Source organism: Stegostoma tigrinum, chromosome 28, assembly GCF_030684315.1.
Source record: "Stegostoma tigrinum isolate sSteTig4 chromosome 28, sSteTig4.hap1, whole genome shotgun sequence".
NCBI classification, from domain to species: domain Eukaryota; kingdom Metazoa; phylum Chordata; class Chondrichthyes; order Orectolobiformes; family Stegostomatidae; genus Stegostoma; species Stegostoma tigrinum.
In genome coordinates this window covers 37,415,885-37,428,220 of record NC_081381.1, presented here as the reverse complement: position 1 = coordinate 37,428,220, position 12,336 = coordinate 37,415,885, and the positions used below count along the sequence as shown (strand labels likewise).

Here is a 12,336-nt window from a genome sequence, read left to right as displayed (position 1 = left end):
CATGATATCATCACTGTATTGAATCATGTGAGCTGAGGTCATAAAGAAAATATGTTAAAACAGATCACTTGAAGCATGTTACTCTGTATTCATAAACTGCCCAACGACTGCCCAGACATTGATGTTGGTTTGAATGTACTTTTTGTCCATAGTAGCCAGCTGTAAATAATGTGTTTGAATTGTTCAATAACACATTTCTTACCTTGCATGGAGTAACGTAGGCATTACCAAATCAGGTGATATGCCCTGCTGGAGATAAAACCTACATCAAGCTCTCTATCGCTATTGTTGAGAAATTGAAATCAACATCATGCTATGAGTGACGTCTTTCTCTCTGTTTCGTCCTCTTGTTCCCTTGCAGTTATCTCAGAGAGAGATATTGTTTATATACGCCAGTTATGACAGACTGTGGCCCAAGCCAATCTAGTCAGAGAGATCATTCCTCCTGGGCCTATCTGAAGTGGGAATCTCTCCAGGTCCATGCCTCCCTTCCTCCCCCTCTTCATAAACCTCATGCATGAACGGACCACCAAAACCTAAATGCAGAGAGAGTAAATAAAGTGGATTCTGAATCAAAAGATACTGCAATATAGCCTTTTCAGCTTATAAAATGGGGAAAATGATCTGTAGAAGTACACAGTCTTAATGAAAAATTATTATACGCCTCACTTTCAATAAAATTTTGAAATAATGCACCTTGTACAATGTTGTTCTCACGGTAAAGACCATAAAAATAAGGGCAAGGGATGTGCAACTGGCACTAAAATAGGTTATGCTTGAACTGAATCACACCCAGTAGGAGCTTGTAACTGCAGGCCTTTTGCTACCCATGCTGTAAAGTTGCTGACTTTACTGATTCTTAGGTTATCGATGTTTCACAGAGCATGTGCAAATCACTGCTGTTGATTGGAAGTTACGCTAACTGGATAGAGGAGAGTACAGGCTAGGGGTGAGTCTCCACATCAAGGAATATATGTAAGTAGCAGAATACAAGTGATGGTGGGATAGCAAGACAAGGACATAGTCTAAAGCAAGGGTGAAGTATCTTGTTTACATTGAGAAGGAGGGTTATAGTGCTGAGAGCTGTAAGACTCCCCCGAGATTGGAAAGAACTTGAGAGGAGGGATCTAATGATGCGGTGATATGGTGATGGTAAGCTTGGGCTTTACTTACAGAGGAAGCGATCAAAGAATGTTTATGACCATTATGCTTTGAGATAAGCTACAATTTTGCGTTCGGTTCACTGCTTGAATGCTTTCCAGTTGAAAAAGCATTTCATACAGACAGTCTGGGTTACAGTGTCTCCAGGAATAGAAACTGTAGCAGTGAACTGCGCTGAATCATGCCATGGATTTATAGATTGATAGTCTTTAAGCACTGCAATGCAGATTGGTCTGGAGTCTGGCCAGTGGTAGCGTACCTATTTTACAGGCCTAGCTTTGATCCTGCCTCAGTTCAAACATTAACTATTATGTTCTGAATGTAACACTTTTTAAAAAGTTTAATATTTTCTCTTTGCAAAGTGCGGGACACTTTTCACCTGACGTAGACATGGCGACGGGGTTAAATGAAGAGGTGTGGGAGGAGACTTGTGTGGAGTAATGATGCTACATTGTTTCTTCCTCTGCTGTTAATTCTATAATAAGGAAGGGAATTTAGTATTTAGAGAATTAAGTTGAATGAAACTCAGATATTGATTTCGCAAACAGATTGTGTAATAAAGTGCAATATAATATGGCAAATGGTAACATGATGCATTATTAAGTGATAATGTAATAACTGTAGTGTAATATATCAAAATATTGTAACATAATATAAAGTAAGAGTGATAGGAGCTTTATCATAGGAACAGCACCCTATTAATGGGAGCAGATTATAATGTCCCCTGAGGCACTGTGATGAAATCATAGCATTGATAATAGAGATTTCATCTATCCGACACTCCCCATCTTTGCATCCATTACATTATGACAGTGAAGTACACTGTAACATTACACTGCAACATATTATGATAATCTGCTTCACAATATGATGAAAGAGTGAGTTTCTGAATGCTTAAGTCCCAGCAGGGAGCTGCATTCAGAAGGACCACAGCTCTGAAATCAGATTGCAATGCAGTCAAGCTGATTGGAGAATTTATCCCAACAAATCCCAAAGCCAGAGACAGCAGGAACTGCGGATGCTGGAGAATCGGAGATAACAAGGTGTAGAGCTGGATGAACACAGCAGGCCAAGCAGCATCAGAGGAGCAGGAAGGCTGATGTTTCGGGCCTAGACCCTTCTTCAGAAATTTGCAGTTGGGTTAAAATTGTTTCAGAGATAGTAGGAACTGCAGATGCTGAAGAATCTGAGATAACAAGATTTAAAGCTGGATGAACACAGCAGGCCAAGCAGCATCTGAGGAGCAGGAAAGCTGATGTTTTGGGCCTAGACCCTGAAGAAGGCAACATTCCAGGTGGCACGATGGCTCAGTGGTTAGCACTACAGCCTCACCGTGCCACAGTCCTAAATCTGATCCCAGCCCCGAGCGGCTGTGTGGAGTTTGCACATTCACCCTGTATCTGTGTGGGTTTCCTCTAGCTTCCTCCCACAGTCCAAAGATCATAGAATCCCTACAGTGTGGAAACAGGTCCTTCGGCCCAACAAGTCCACACTGAGCCTCGGAACATCCCACCCAGACCCATCCCCCTAACCTCCACATCTCTGATCACTCTGGGTAATTTAGCATGGCCAATCCACCTAGCCTGCAAATCTTTGAACTGTGGGAGGAAACCAGAGGACCCGGAGGAAACCCACGCAGACACAAGGAGAATGTGCAGATTCCACACAGACATTCACCCAAGGCTGGAAGCGAACCCTGGTCCCTGGCACTGAGCCACCGTGCCACCCAAATGTGCGGGTTTGGTGGATTAGCCATGCTAAGTTGACCTGTAGTGTTAAGGGATTGTAGGTTGGGTGATTTGACATGGGGAATGCAGGGTTACAAGGATAGAGTAGGTGTGGGTCTGCAATAGGATGTTCTTTGGAGGGCCAACTGGCCTGCTCCCAGACTCTCGGGATTCCGTGATTGTGCCTTGACTTGGGCATTGATCATCATTCCCTTATAGTCACCATTCTGTTTTGGGACCAGTTAAATATATTGGAATTCACTTTGTATCATCACAGACTGTGCGTGAATGAGAAGGCTCACTGCCAGACAGTGTTGTAGTCCCATTACAGAGCTATGTTCCATCAAATTTTAAAATGAGGAAACTTACCTTCCCACCATGTTATTTAAAATAAATTGTGGTCTAATATTGCAATGAGGCTGAATTTTTCTGTGGAGCTGGAGAACCCATTGTTGGGCATGACAGTCGGGACTGAACCCAATTTGGTGGACACCAGGATCCTGAAGTGGCACTTTGCCAGTGCCAACTAATTAACTAGTAGTAGTGCCCAGGCTGCATCAGCAGGCCCAGGGTGTCTCAACGGGCAGTTGGTGCACTCGAAGAGAGGGTAGCTTCTTTGGAGAGGTCAGGAGTGCAGAGATTGTAACGAGGTCAGCCAGGTGAACCTCATAGACTACAAGTTCCCTTATTGGGGCTGATAATCTGGTCCAATCAGGGAGTCATGGCTGATATATATAAATATCAATGTCAGGGATTATGTTTCCTGTTAGAGCCTGCTCTGTGCTAGCTGGGTCAGTGTTATGTACTATGCCTATGTAAATAAAGGGTGACTCGGTGATGCGGTACCAGCCTCTGCGGAGTTATTTCAAGAGGAGTCCTTGGCAATTGGATGGCTGAGGGCTGTGTGTTGTAATGTTGGAGCAGCCTTTCCTGACTGGTTTCTATACTCGCCCATTGTGTCTTGCACAAATTTCCTTGCACCCCCATTTCTTTCCTAGCTTTTCACCATTTAGCAAGTACTCTGATTGGTTCCAAGTCCAAAACAGCTGATCACACATTTGCCTGTAGTGAAATTTCAGGCCTTTGGTTGGACAAAGTGGCTCACTATTGTTCACTTGGGTTGAGGTGTTTAAAATCTCGCGAGGCGAGGTTAGGATAAACACAGAGAAAATGTTCCCAACCATGTGCAGAACTAACAGTGGGGGTGTGTTATGAATATAAGGCAGTTGCCTCAATTAAATCCAGTAGTAAATTTGGCAGAAACTGTTAGTCCTACAGTGAATTTCAAACTGCATGCAGAGTAGCTGAGGCAATTCACATAGATGCTTTTAAAGCACAACTGTAAAGATATGAGAGAAAAGAATATGCAGATAGCATTGAATGAAGGGACTGAATGGCCTATTTCTGTCTTACTTTCTACATAATTCTGTATTCTCTTTGCAAATGTGCTAAGCCAAACACTTCTGCTGCTGTTTTTGTTCCAATTTTATCTTCCGAACTTTTTTTTTATGATTGCAACAGAATCTCCACTGGAGGCTGTTTTGAAAAGATGGCTGATATAGAAGCTTTACCTGAGCAGGTATTGCTCAAAATCCTCTCCTATATCCCTGCAAGGGAGTTGGTTTTGATCTGTAGACTAGTTTGCCAACAGTGGAAGATGCTTGTGGATGGACTAGACCTACAAGTTCACGATGAAAGGTCACTGAACCAAAAGGAAGACATAACAGAAGAAGACTGGGATGCATTTTACTTTTGTACATCTGCAAAAAAAAATCTAATCAAGAACCCATGCGGAGAAGGTTTGTTCCAGAAATATATGGTTATGTGCGTTAGGCCGAAGAATATTTGTGTTCTCTTGAAGTCTGTGTATGCTATGTTTAGGCATTGGCATATCAAGGATTTGCGTATCATTGGAGTTGCTAACGATCAGGCTGGAAGGGTGAATAGTTGTTAATGGGGACGTGTTAGTGACTAACAACAGGGGGTGTGTAGTGGCAGGCTACGTGGTAACAACTCCTTTGTCCAACTGTCTTTCTCTCTCTTAGGGCTCTATCCTATCGTTTACGCCCTACCCCATCCCACCTCCCTATCTTCTGCATATAAACTGACATTTTCCCAGCCACCATCAGTTCTGAGGAAGGGTCACCGAAGCCAAAACATTAACTCTTGTTTTCTCCTCCACAGATGCTGCCAGACCTGCTGAGCTTTTCCAGCAACTTTGTTTTTGCTCCTGATTTACAGCATCCACAGTTCTTTTGGTTTTTATCTTTGTTCTCAGGCTTGCTGCAGTGCTCCAGCGAGGGTCAGCACAGGCTGGAAGAACAGAATCGCATTTTCTGTCTAGGGATCCTGCAGCCTTCAATATTGAGTTCAGAAATGTTAGGGCCTGAGCACCTTCGTCCATATACCTAGCCCACCCCCAAACCCCAGGCCCTGTCATCACATGAGCTGCTTTTAGCACAGCCAACCCATTCTCACCTACTCAAAGTCCCATTATTAGCTTTTCTTTCTCCCTGGCTCACCATTATCGATCCCTTTGTCTGCCTAACTCGACCACTCTGCACTCTATCTTCAGCATATATACTACCTTTGCTTGACTGAATGTGAAAAATTGGCTGCCAAAGCACATCAACTGAGATGATTATTATATCTCCTCAAATGGAAATAGATGTAGAACATAGAACATAGAATATTACAGCACAGTACAGGCCCTTCGGCCCTCGATGTTGTGCCGACCTGTCATACCGGTCTCAAGCCCATCTAACCTACATTATTCCATGTACGTCCATATGCTTGTCCAATGACAACTTAAATGTACCTAAAGTTGGCAAATCTACTACCATTGCAGGCAAAGCATTCCATTCCCTTACTACTCTCTGAGTAAAGAAACTACCTCTGACATCTGTCCTATATCTTTCACCCCTCAATTTAAAGCTATGCCCCCTCACTCTCGCTGTCACCGTCCTAGGAAAAAGGCTCTCCCTATCCACCCTATCTAACGCTCTGATTATTTTATATGTCTCAATTAAGTCACCTCTCAACCTTCTTCTCTCTAATGAAAACAGCCTCAAGTCCCTCAGCCTTTCCTCGTAAGACTTTCCCTCCATACCAGGCAACATCCTAGTAAATCTCCTCTGCACCCTTTCCAAACCTTCCACATCCTTCTTATAATGTGGTGACCAGAACTGCACACAATACTCCAAGTGCGGCTGCACCAGAGTATTGTACAGCTGCAGCATAACCTCTTGGTTCCGGAACTCGATCCCTCTATTAATAAAAGCTAAAACACTGTATGCCTTCTTAACAGCCCTGTCAACCTGGGTGGCAACTTTCAAGGATCTGTGTACATGGACACCGAGATCTCTCTGCTCATCTAAATCTTACCATTAGCCCTGTACTTTGCCTTCCAGTTACTCCTACCAAAGTGCATCACCTCACACTTGTCTGCATTAAACTCCATTTGCCACCTCTCAGCCCAGCTCTGCAGCTTATCTATGTCTCTCTGCAACCTACAGCATCCTTCGTCACTATCCACAACTCCACCGACCTTAGTGCTGTCTGCAAATTTACTAACCCATCCTTCTACACCCTCATCCAGGTCATTTATAAAAATTACAAACAGCAGTGGACCCAACACCGATCCTTGCGGTACACCACTAGCAACTGGTCTCCAGGATGAACCTTTCCCATCAACCACCACCCTCTGTCTTCTTTCAGCAAGCCAATTTCCGATCCAAACTGCTATATCTCCCACAATCCCATTCCTCCGCATTTTGTACAATAGCCTATTGTGGGGAACCTTATCGAACGCCTTGCTGAAATCCATATACACTACATCAACTGGTTTACTCTCATCTACCTGTTTGGTCACCTTCTCAAAGAACTCAATAAGGTTTGTGAGGCATGACCTACCCTTTACAAAACCGCGCTGGCGATCCCTAATCAATTTATTCTTTTCTAGATGATTATAAATCCTATCCCTTATAACCTTTTCCAACGCTTTACCAACAACTGAGGTAAGGCTCAATGGTCTATAATTACCAGGGTTGTCTCTACGCCCCTTCTTGAACAGGGGAACCACATTTGCTATCCTCATTGGAAATACTCATCCTCCTCAAAATGTACATCCTTATAAATGTCACAGGTTACATTTAAACTGTCTGAGCGATGGTTGAGGATAACAATTTGCAATTTCTAATTTTGACAGAGGAATTTGCCTTCTGGGAACTCACAAGTGATGACGGAGATGGATGGAAGGTGGAAGATCTTCCAGGAGACAATGGAAAGCCCTTTCCAAATCAAAAGATTCAGAAATATTTTGTTACATCTTTCGAGTAAGAATTCCCATCAGCACCTTTTTGACTTGTCCTGTCACCTGGGTCCAGCCACAGTGTTCCCTCTGATTTTCTTAGTGGCTGCCTAGGCCTGTAGGGTCAATCCGTGACAACGCACTCTCGCAGCAGAATTCAATGCCATGAGTAGCGTGCTGACTCCAACTGTTGTACGCAGAACAGTAGAGCGGCTGTGCACTCATGGGGCTGTGCAGTTTGCTAGGAATGCTGGGACATGAGCTCAGTGGGCTGAATGGCCTCTCTCTGAGTTGTGAGACTTCATTGTGCTTGACACCTCTAAGCCAGCAGAAAGGGAGGACTGGTACCAGGGTTGAGGCTAATGCTGTCCCTATTTGATCAGTATCATAGGAACAGGAGTAGGCCATTCAGCCCATCAAAACCTGCCTCGCTTTACAATACAATTGTGGCTGCTCGAACATTTCACCTTTGAATTTGTGGTCGCAGCATGGGACAATTGAACAGAAATCATGGATGAAGCATGAATGAGTTCAAGCTCAGTCTTTATCAGGTGCAAATAACTGTTTTACTAACAGCAAGAGTACAGAAGTTCCAATACGCGTTGTTAAAAGCTGAGTTCAGTTGTTGCATTTTCTCTCAATTAAGGTGGTGCCAAAAGTCTCAACTAATTAACCTGGTCTCGGAAGGATTTGAGGCAGAGACACTGGATAACATTCAACCTGCTATCACAGTGCGAGACTGGTAAGCTGGGAAGCACACGGTCTTTCAGTCAGTTAGAATGCACAATACCCACTGAGTAGAAGATTAATGGCAGATCCTGTCTCCTTACACACTTTGCAAAACTGTATCATTGCTTTGGGGTTAAATGCTTCATATAGATTAATGCTGACTGTGCAGACCAGGAACCTCAATAATTGTGTGTTAGGCTGTTCTGGGTTTTCAGACTGGATTAGATTGGGTTTGACTGCAGTTGACTGACTTGAAAACACATGCCATGCAGTGCGGCGGTGGCAGCGGTGGGGGGGGGGATTGGACTAATAATCCACAAGCCAGGGCAATGGGTTCAAATGCCACCATGAGAGATGGTGAAATTTGACGAGTACATCACTGAGATGGTCTCTGAGAGGTATCTGCTGTCGTTTGCCAGTGATGATTGTTCTTCTAACCCCTAGGTACGCAGGGAGGCACGATTCTGGTTGTGACTATGAACTACACGTTGAGCTCCTCTCTGAAGACATGAGCAAGATCCAGGAGTATAAGACTGATATGATTCATGTGCCACAGTGGAGTGATGCAGAATGGAAGGAGGTAAATGAAAAATAAGTAAATCTATCATTTACACATGACAAAAGTTATGGTTAAAGCAGAGTTGTTAATGGAAAAAGACCTCTAGTTAGAAATGCAATCTTTAACATTTTGGGTTTACGAGACATTGACAGCTGTGGCTAGCAATGAATTACAATGCCACACTTCCCTCAATATTCCTGTTACCTTGGGATAAGACCATAAGACCATAAGACATAGAAGTGGAAGTAAGGCCCTTCGGCCCATTGAGTCCACTCTGCCATTTAATCATGGCTGATGGGCATTTCAACTCCACTTCCCTGCGTTCTCCCCGAAGCCCTTAATTCCTTGCAAGATCAAGAATTTATCAATCTCTGCCTTGAAGACATTTAACGTCTGGCCTCCACTGTGCTCCATGGCAATGAATTCCACAGGCCCACCATCCTCTGGTTGAAGAAATGTCTCCTCCTTTCCATTTTAAATTTACCCCCTCTAATTCTAAGGCTGTGCCCACGGGTCCTAGTCTCCCCGCCTAACAGAAACAACTTCCCAGTGTCCACCCTTTCTAAGCCATGCGTTAGCTTGCATGTTTCTATTAGACCTTCCCCCAACCTTCTCAACTCTAATGAATACAATCCCAGGATCCTCAGCCTTTCATCGTATGTTAGGCCTACCATTCTAGGGATCATTCGTGTGAATCTCCGCTGGACACACTCCAGTGCCAGTATGTCCTTCCTGAGGTATGGGGCCCAAAATCAGACACAGTATTCTAAATGGGGCCTAACTAGAGTTTTATAAAGTCTCAAAAGCACATTGCTGCTTTTATATTCCATCCCTCTTGAGATAAATGACAACATTACATTCGCTTTCTTAATCACGGGCTCAACCTGCAAGTTAACTTTCAGAGAATCCTGGACAGACACTCCCAGATCCCGTTGTACTTCTGCTTTACGAATTTTCTCACCGTTTAGAAAATAGTCCATGCCTGTATTCTTTTTTCCAAAGTGCAAAACCTCGCATTTGCTCATGTTGAATTTCATCAGCCATTTCCTGGACCACTCTCCTGAACTGTCTAAATCTTTCTGCAGCCTCCCCACCTCCTCAGTGCTACCTGCCTGCCCACCTATCTTCATATCATTGGCAAACTTCGCCAGAATGTCCCCAGGATGTTTAATATGTAAAAAGATGCCATATAAAGATTAGTTGCTGTTGAACGTGACTATTACGACTTGATGGTTCAGTAATGAATTACTTTGCCTTCTCTGCAGATATCAAACACTTTCACAAACTATGGACCTGGTGTACGATATGTAAAGTTTACACATGGAGGAAAGGACTCTCAGTGTTGGGCGGGATGGTATGGAGCCAGAGTCACCAACAGCACAGTCACCGTTGAACAATGACCTTGGCTCAAAACACGTCTCCTGCTGCTTTCAGAACTGACTTTTGCAACAGTTTTATCTAGGGTAGCATGAGCTGCATTTCCCAGCAGGTCCCAGTACAAATGTTCTGGGTCATTGCACAGGCTGTTCGTTTAATACTGTTTATGCTAAACGTGGTGCACATAGCGTGGCACAATTAATAGCGGGCAGAGGAGCTAAGCTGGGAGAATGCCAAAGAAAATTCCTCTCCTCTCCTGCCTCCACTCCCTTGGCAAATGAATTTTTGGCTGTCCTGCATTAAGTACCAACTTGGAAAATAGCTGAGGCAAGTAGTTTACTTTATCTAAACATAGATACAATGAACTGCACCACACCACCTTGCCCTATTTAGTCTGTTCGGTTTGGATTAAATGTACAAAACCAGGTGAAGAATCCATGTGACACAATCACTAACCAATAACTATGCAACTCAGAGTGCGAACCTTGAATATATTTCTGTGCTGTCATCCGTATCTGTGCTAATTTGAGGCAAACAGGATGTAAGATGTCCTGAGACAGTCTGCTAGCGCTTACCAGAGGAAATAAAAGATCAATTTTCAAGCTAATCAATAATGTTACTGAGTGACTGAGAAAGTAATTTGCATTAATCGGATTTGAAAGACTGTCATTGGATGTACACACTCTAAATCTACCAACAAACCTATTCAATCCAATTAGCAAATAATTATGGTGTATTATATTTAATGGACAAGTAATAATTAACAGGGTCCTTTTCCTAGCACCTTAGCACTTCAGCATATTTGCAAAATCCATTCTCCAAAGAAACATATTTCTTTCAAACTCGTATTTTGAACCATCGCCTTTGAAGATCTGTTGTTCTGCGGCATCAGATGGCCTACAGGAAGCAGAGATTCCCGAGTAGCAGGCTAGCTTCATCTGTGAAGTCTTTGTATTAGCTGCAGGGAGTAATTGTAAGCCTAAATGGCAAAGGACACCAATAGACAATATATTTTGGTAAATAAAGAGACACATGAACAGTGGGTCCAGCTATGGGGATAAATGTCATTCATGGTAAATAAAAGCTAGATCATTGAAATATATGCTCCTGTATGTAAAGTGAATAAACCTAATGTCTAACTGATTGTCTGTATGGTGTGATTTGTTACAGTTAAAATCATACAAATCTCTGAATGAGGAATGAACCTGAGGCTCAATCTGTAAAAAGAATGAGTAAAAGCTGTATCAGTCCGATAAACTGCTACTAACTGATCAGTGGTCTTAATATGTTCTGTTGCTTTTCCACCTTGTCAGCTAGATGCCAGTAATGTAGCAGAATGAACAGCTTGGCTTGGAACTTGGCTAGTTCTAGAGCACAGGTCTTCAGGATTATTGCTGGAATGTTGTCAGGGCCAATCATTTTTGTACTATCCAATGCTTTCAGTCATTTCTTGATATCTCATAGAGTAAAATGAATCAGTTACTGATGCTAGGTGCCTGAAGAGGAGGCTGAGATGGAATATGTTTGAGAGACGTTCTGCATCTTCTTCCATGTCAACAGACAAAGTAATTGGAGGCAGTTCAAAAGAGATTCATTCGGCAGATTTGTGGGATAAAGGAATTGACTTATCAAGAATATTCCTGGTGTTTGGAAGAAGGAAGGGTGGCCATACTGAAAGATACAAGATTCTAAAGGTGCTTGATGGGACAGATATTGAGATGATGTTTCCATTTGCAACGGACTGTAAGGAGACACTGTATTAAGACTGAGATTGAAGTTATTTCTTCTCCCAGAGGATGGTGAATGCCTGGAATTCTGTACCCCAGGGAGTTGTGAAGAGTGGATCACTGAAAATATTTCAAGAGGAGTTGGATAGATTTTTGAATTATTGGGGAGCTCAGGGCAAGAATGAGCTGGCTTGAAAGAGTTGACATTTGGAGAAGATCAGCCATGATCTTGATGGAAGCCAGGACAGTCTTGAAGAAATAAATGGCCTATTCCTGCTCTAATTTCAGTTCTTATGCTAGTTTTATCATTGCAGTCCAGTGTTCCTTCACCCACAATATGTTAGGTTTCCCTGATGGATCTTCAATTAAAGTTAATTTTTACCCTCCACAGGCTCAGCTTTCCTTTGCACTGTTAATGATTAACTCAGAGTTGAAAACATAGCACGGCAGTTTTCTTGAGAACTGCAGTATGGAAGGCCAACTGCTTTTTTGTTGATAAGAATTCTGTTTTTTTTGTTAAATTAGTATCAAGACTGGGGTACTTTCCACTTTTTCTACCCATTATCCACAACAATTATTTTCATATTCACTATGATAATGTTAAACGTACAGTAAATCTCCCTGCCACCCTCTAGCCAAATATGTGCATCAGACCCAACCTCAGAAGAGGAGTTAGTCAGCACTATTTCCACTTCCTACATCACCCATTCTATCACTACTTTGGGTGTCACTGCAATTGATAGTAGC

At 42.9% G+C, this 12,336-nt stretch overlaps 1 protein-coding gene across 3 annotated transcripts; it reads left to right on the top strand.

Moving 5' to 3' along the window:
• Positions 1 to 894: 894 nt before the first annotated feature.
• LOC125466704 (F-box only protein 2-like) lies at positions 895 to 10,945 on the top strand. Of its 3 annotated transcripts, none has more exons than XM_048561600.1 (6): positions 895 to 949; positions 4,410 to 4,687; positions 7,096 to 7,222; positions 7,844 to 7,939; positions 8,371 to 8,506; positions 9,751 to 10,945. In XM_048561600.1, exons 2-6 carry the CDS (start codon positions 4,438 to 4,440, stop codon positions 9,883 to 9,885), a joined length of 744 nt encoding a protein of 247 aa, XP_048417557.1. In that variant the 5' UTR covers positions 895 to 949; positions 4,410 to 4,437; the 3' UTR covers positions 9,886 to 10,945. The 3 variants fall into 3 exon arrangements, with proteins under 3 accessions (XP_048417557.1, XP_048417554.1, XP_048417553.1); XM_048561597.1 differs by having other exon boundaries at positions 923 to 975; XM_048561596.1 differs by having other exon boundaries at positions 923 to 1,152.
• Positions 10,946 to 12,336: the final 1,391 nt, after the last annotated feature.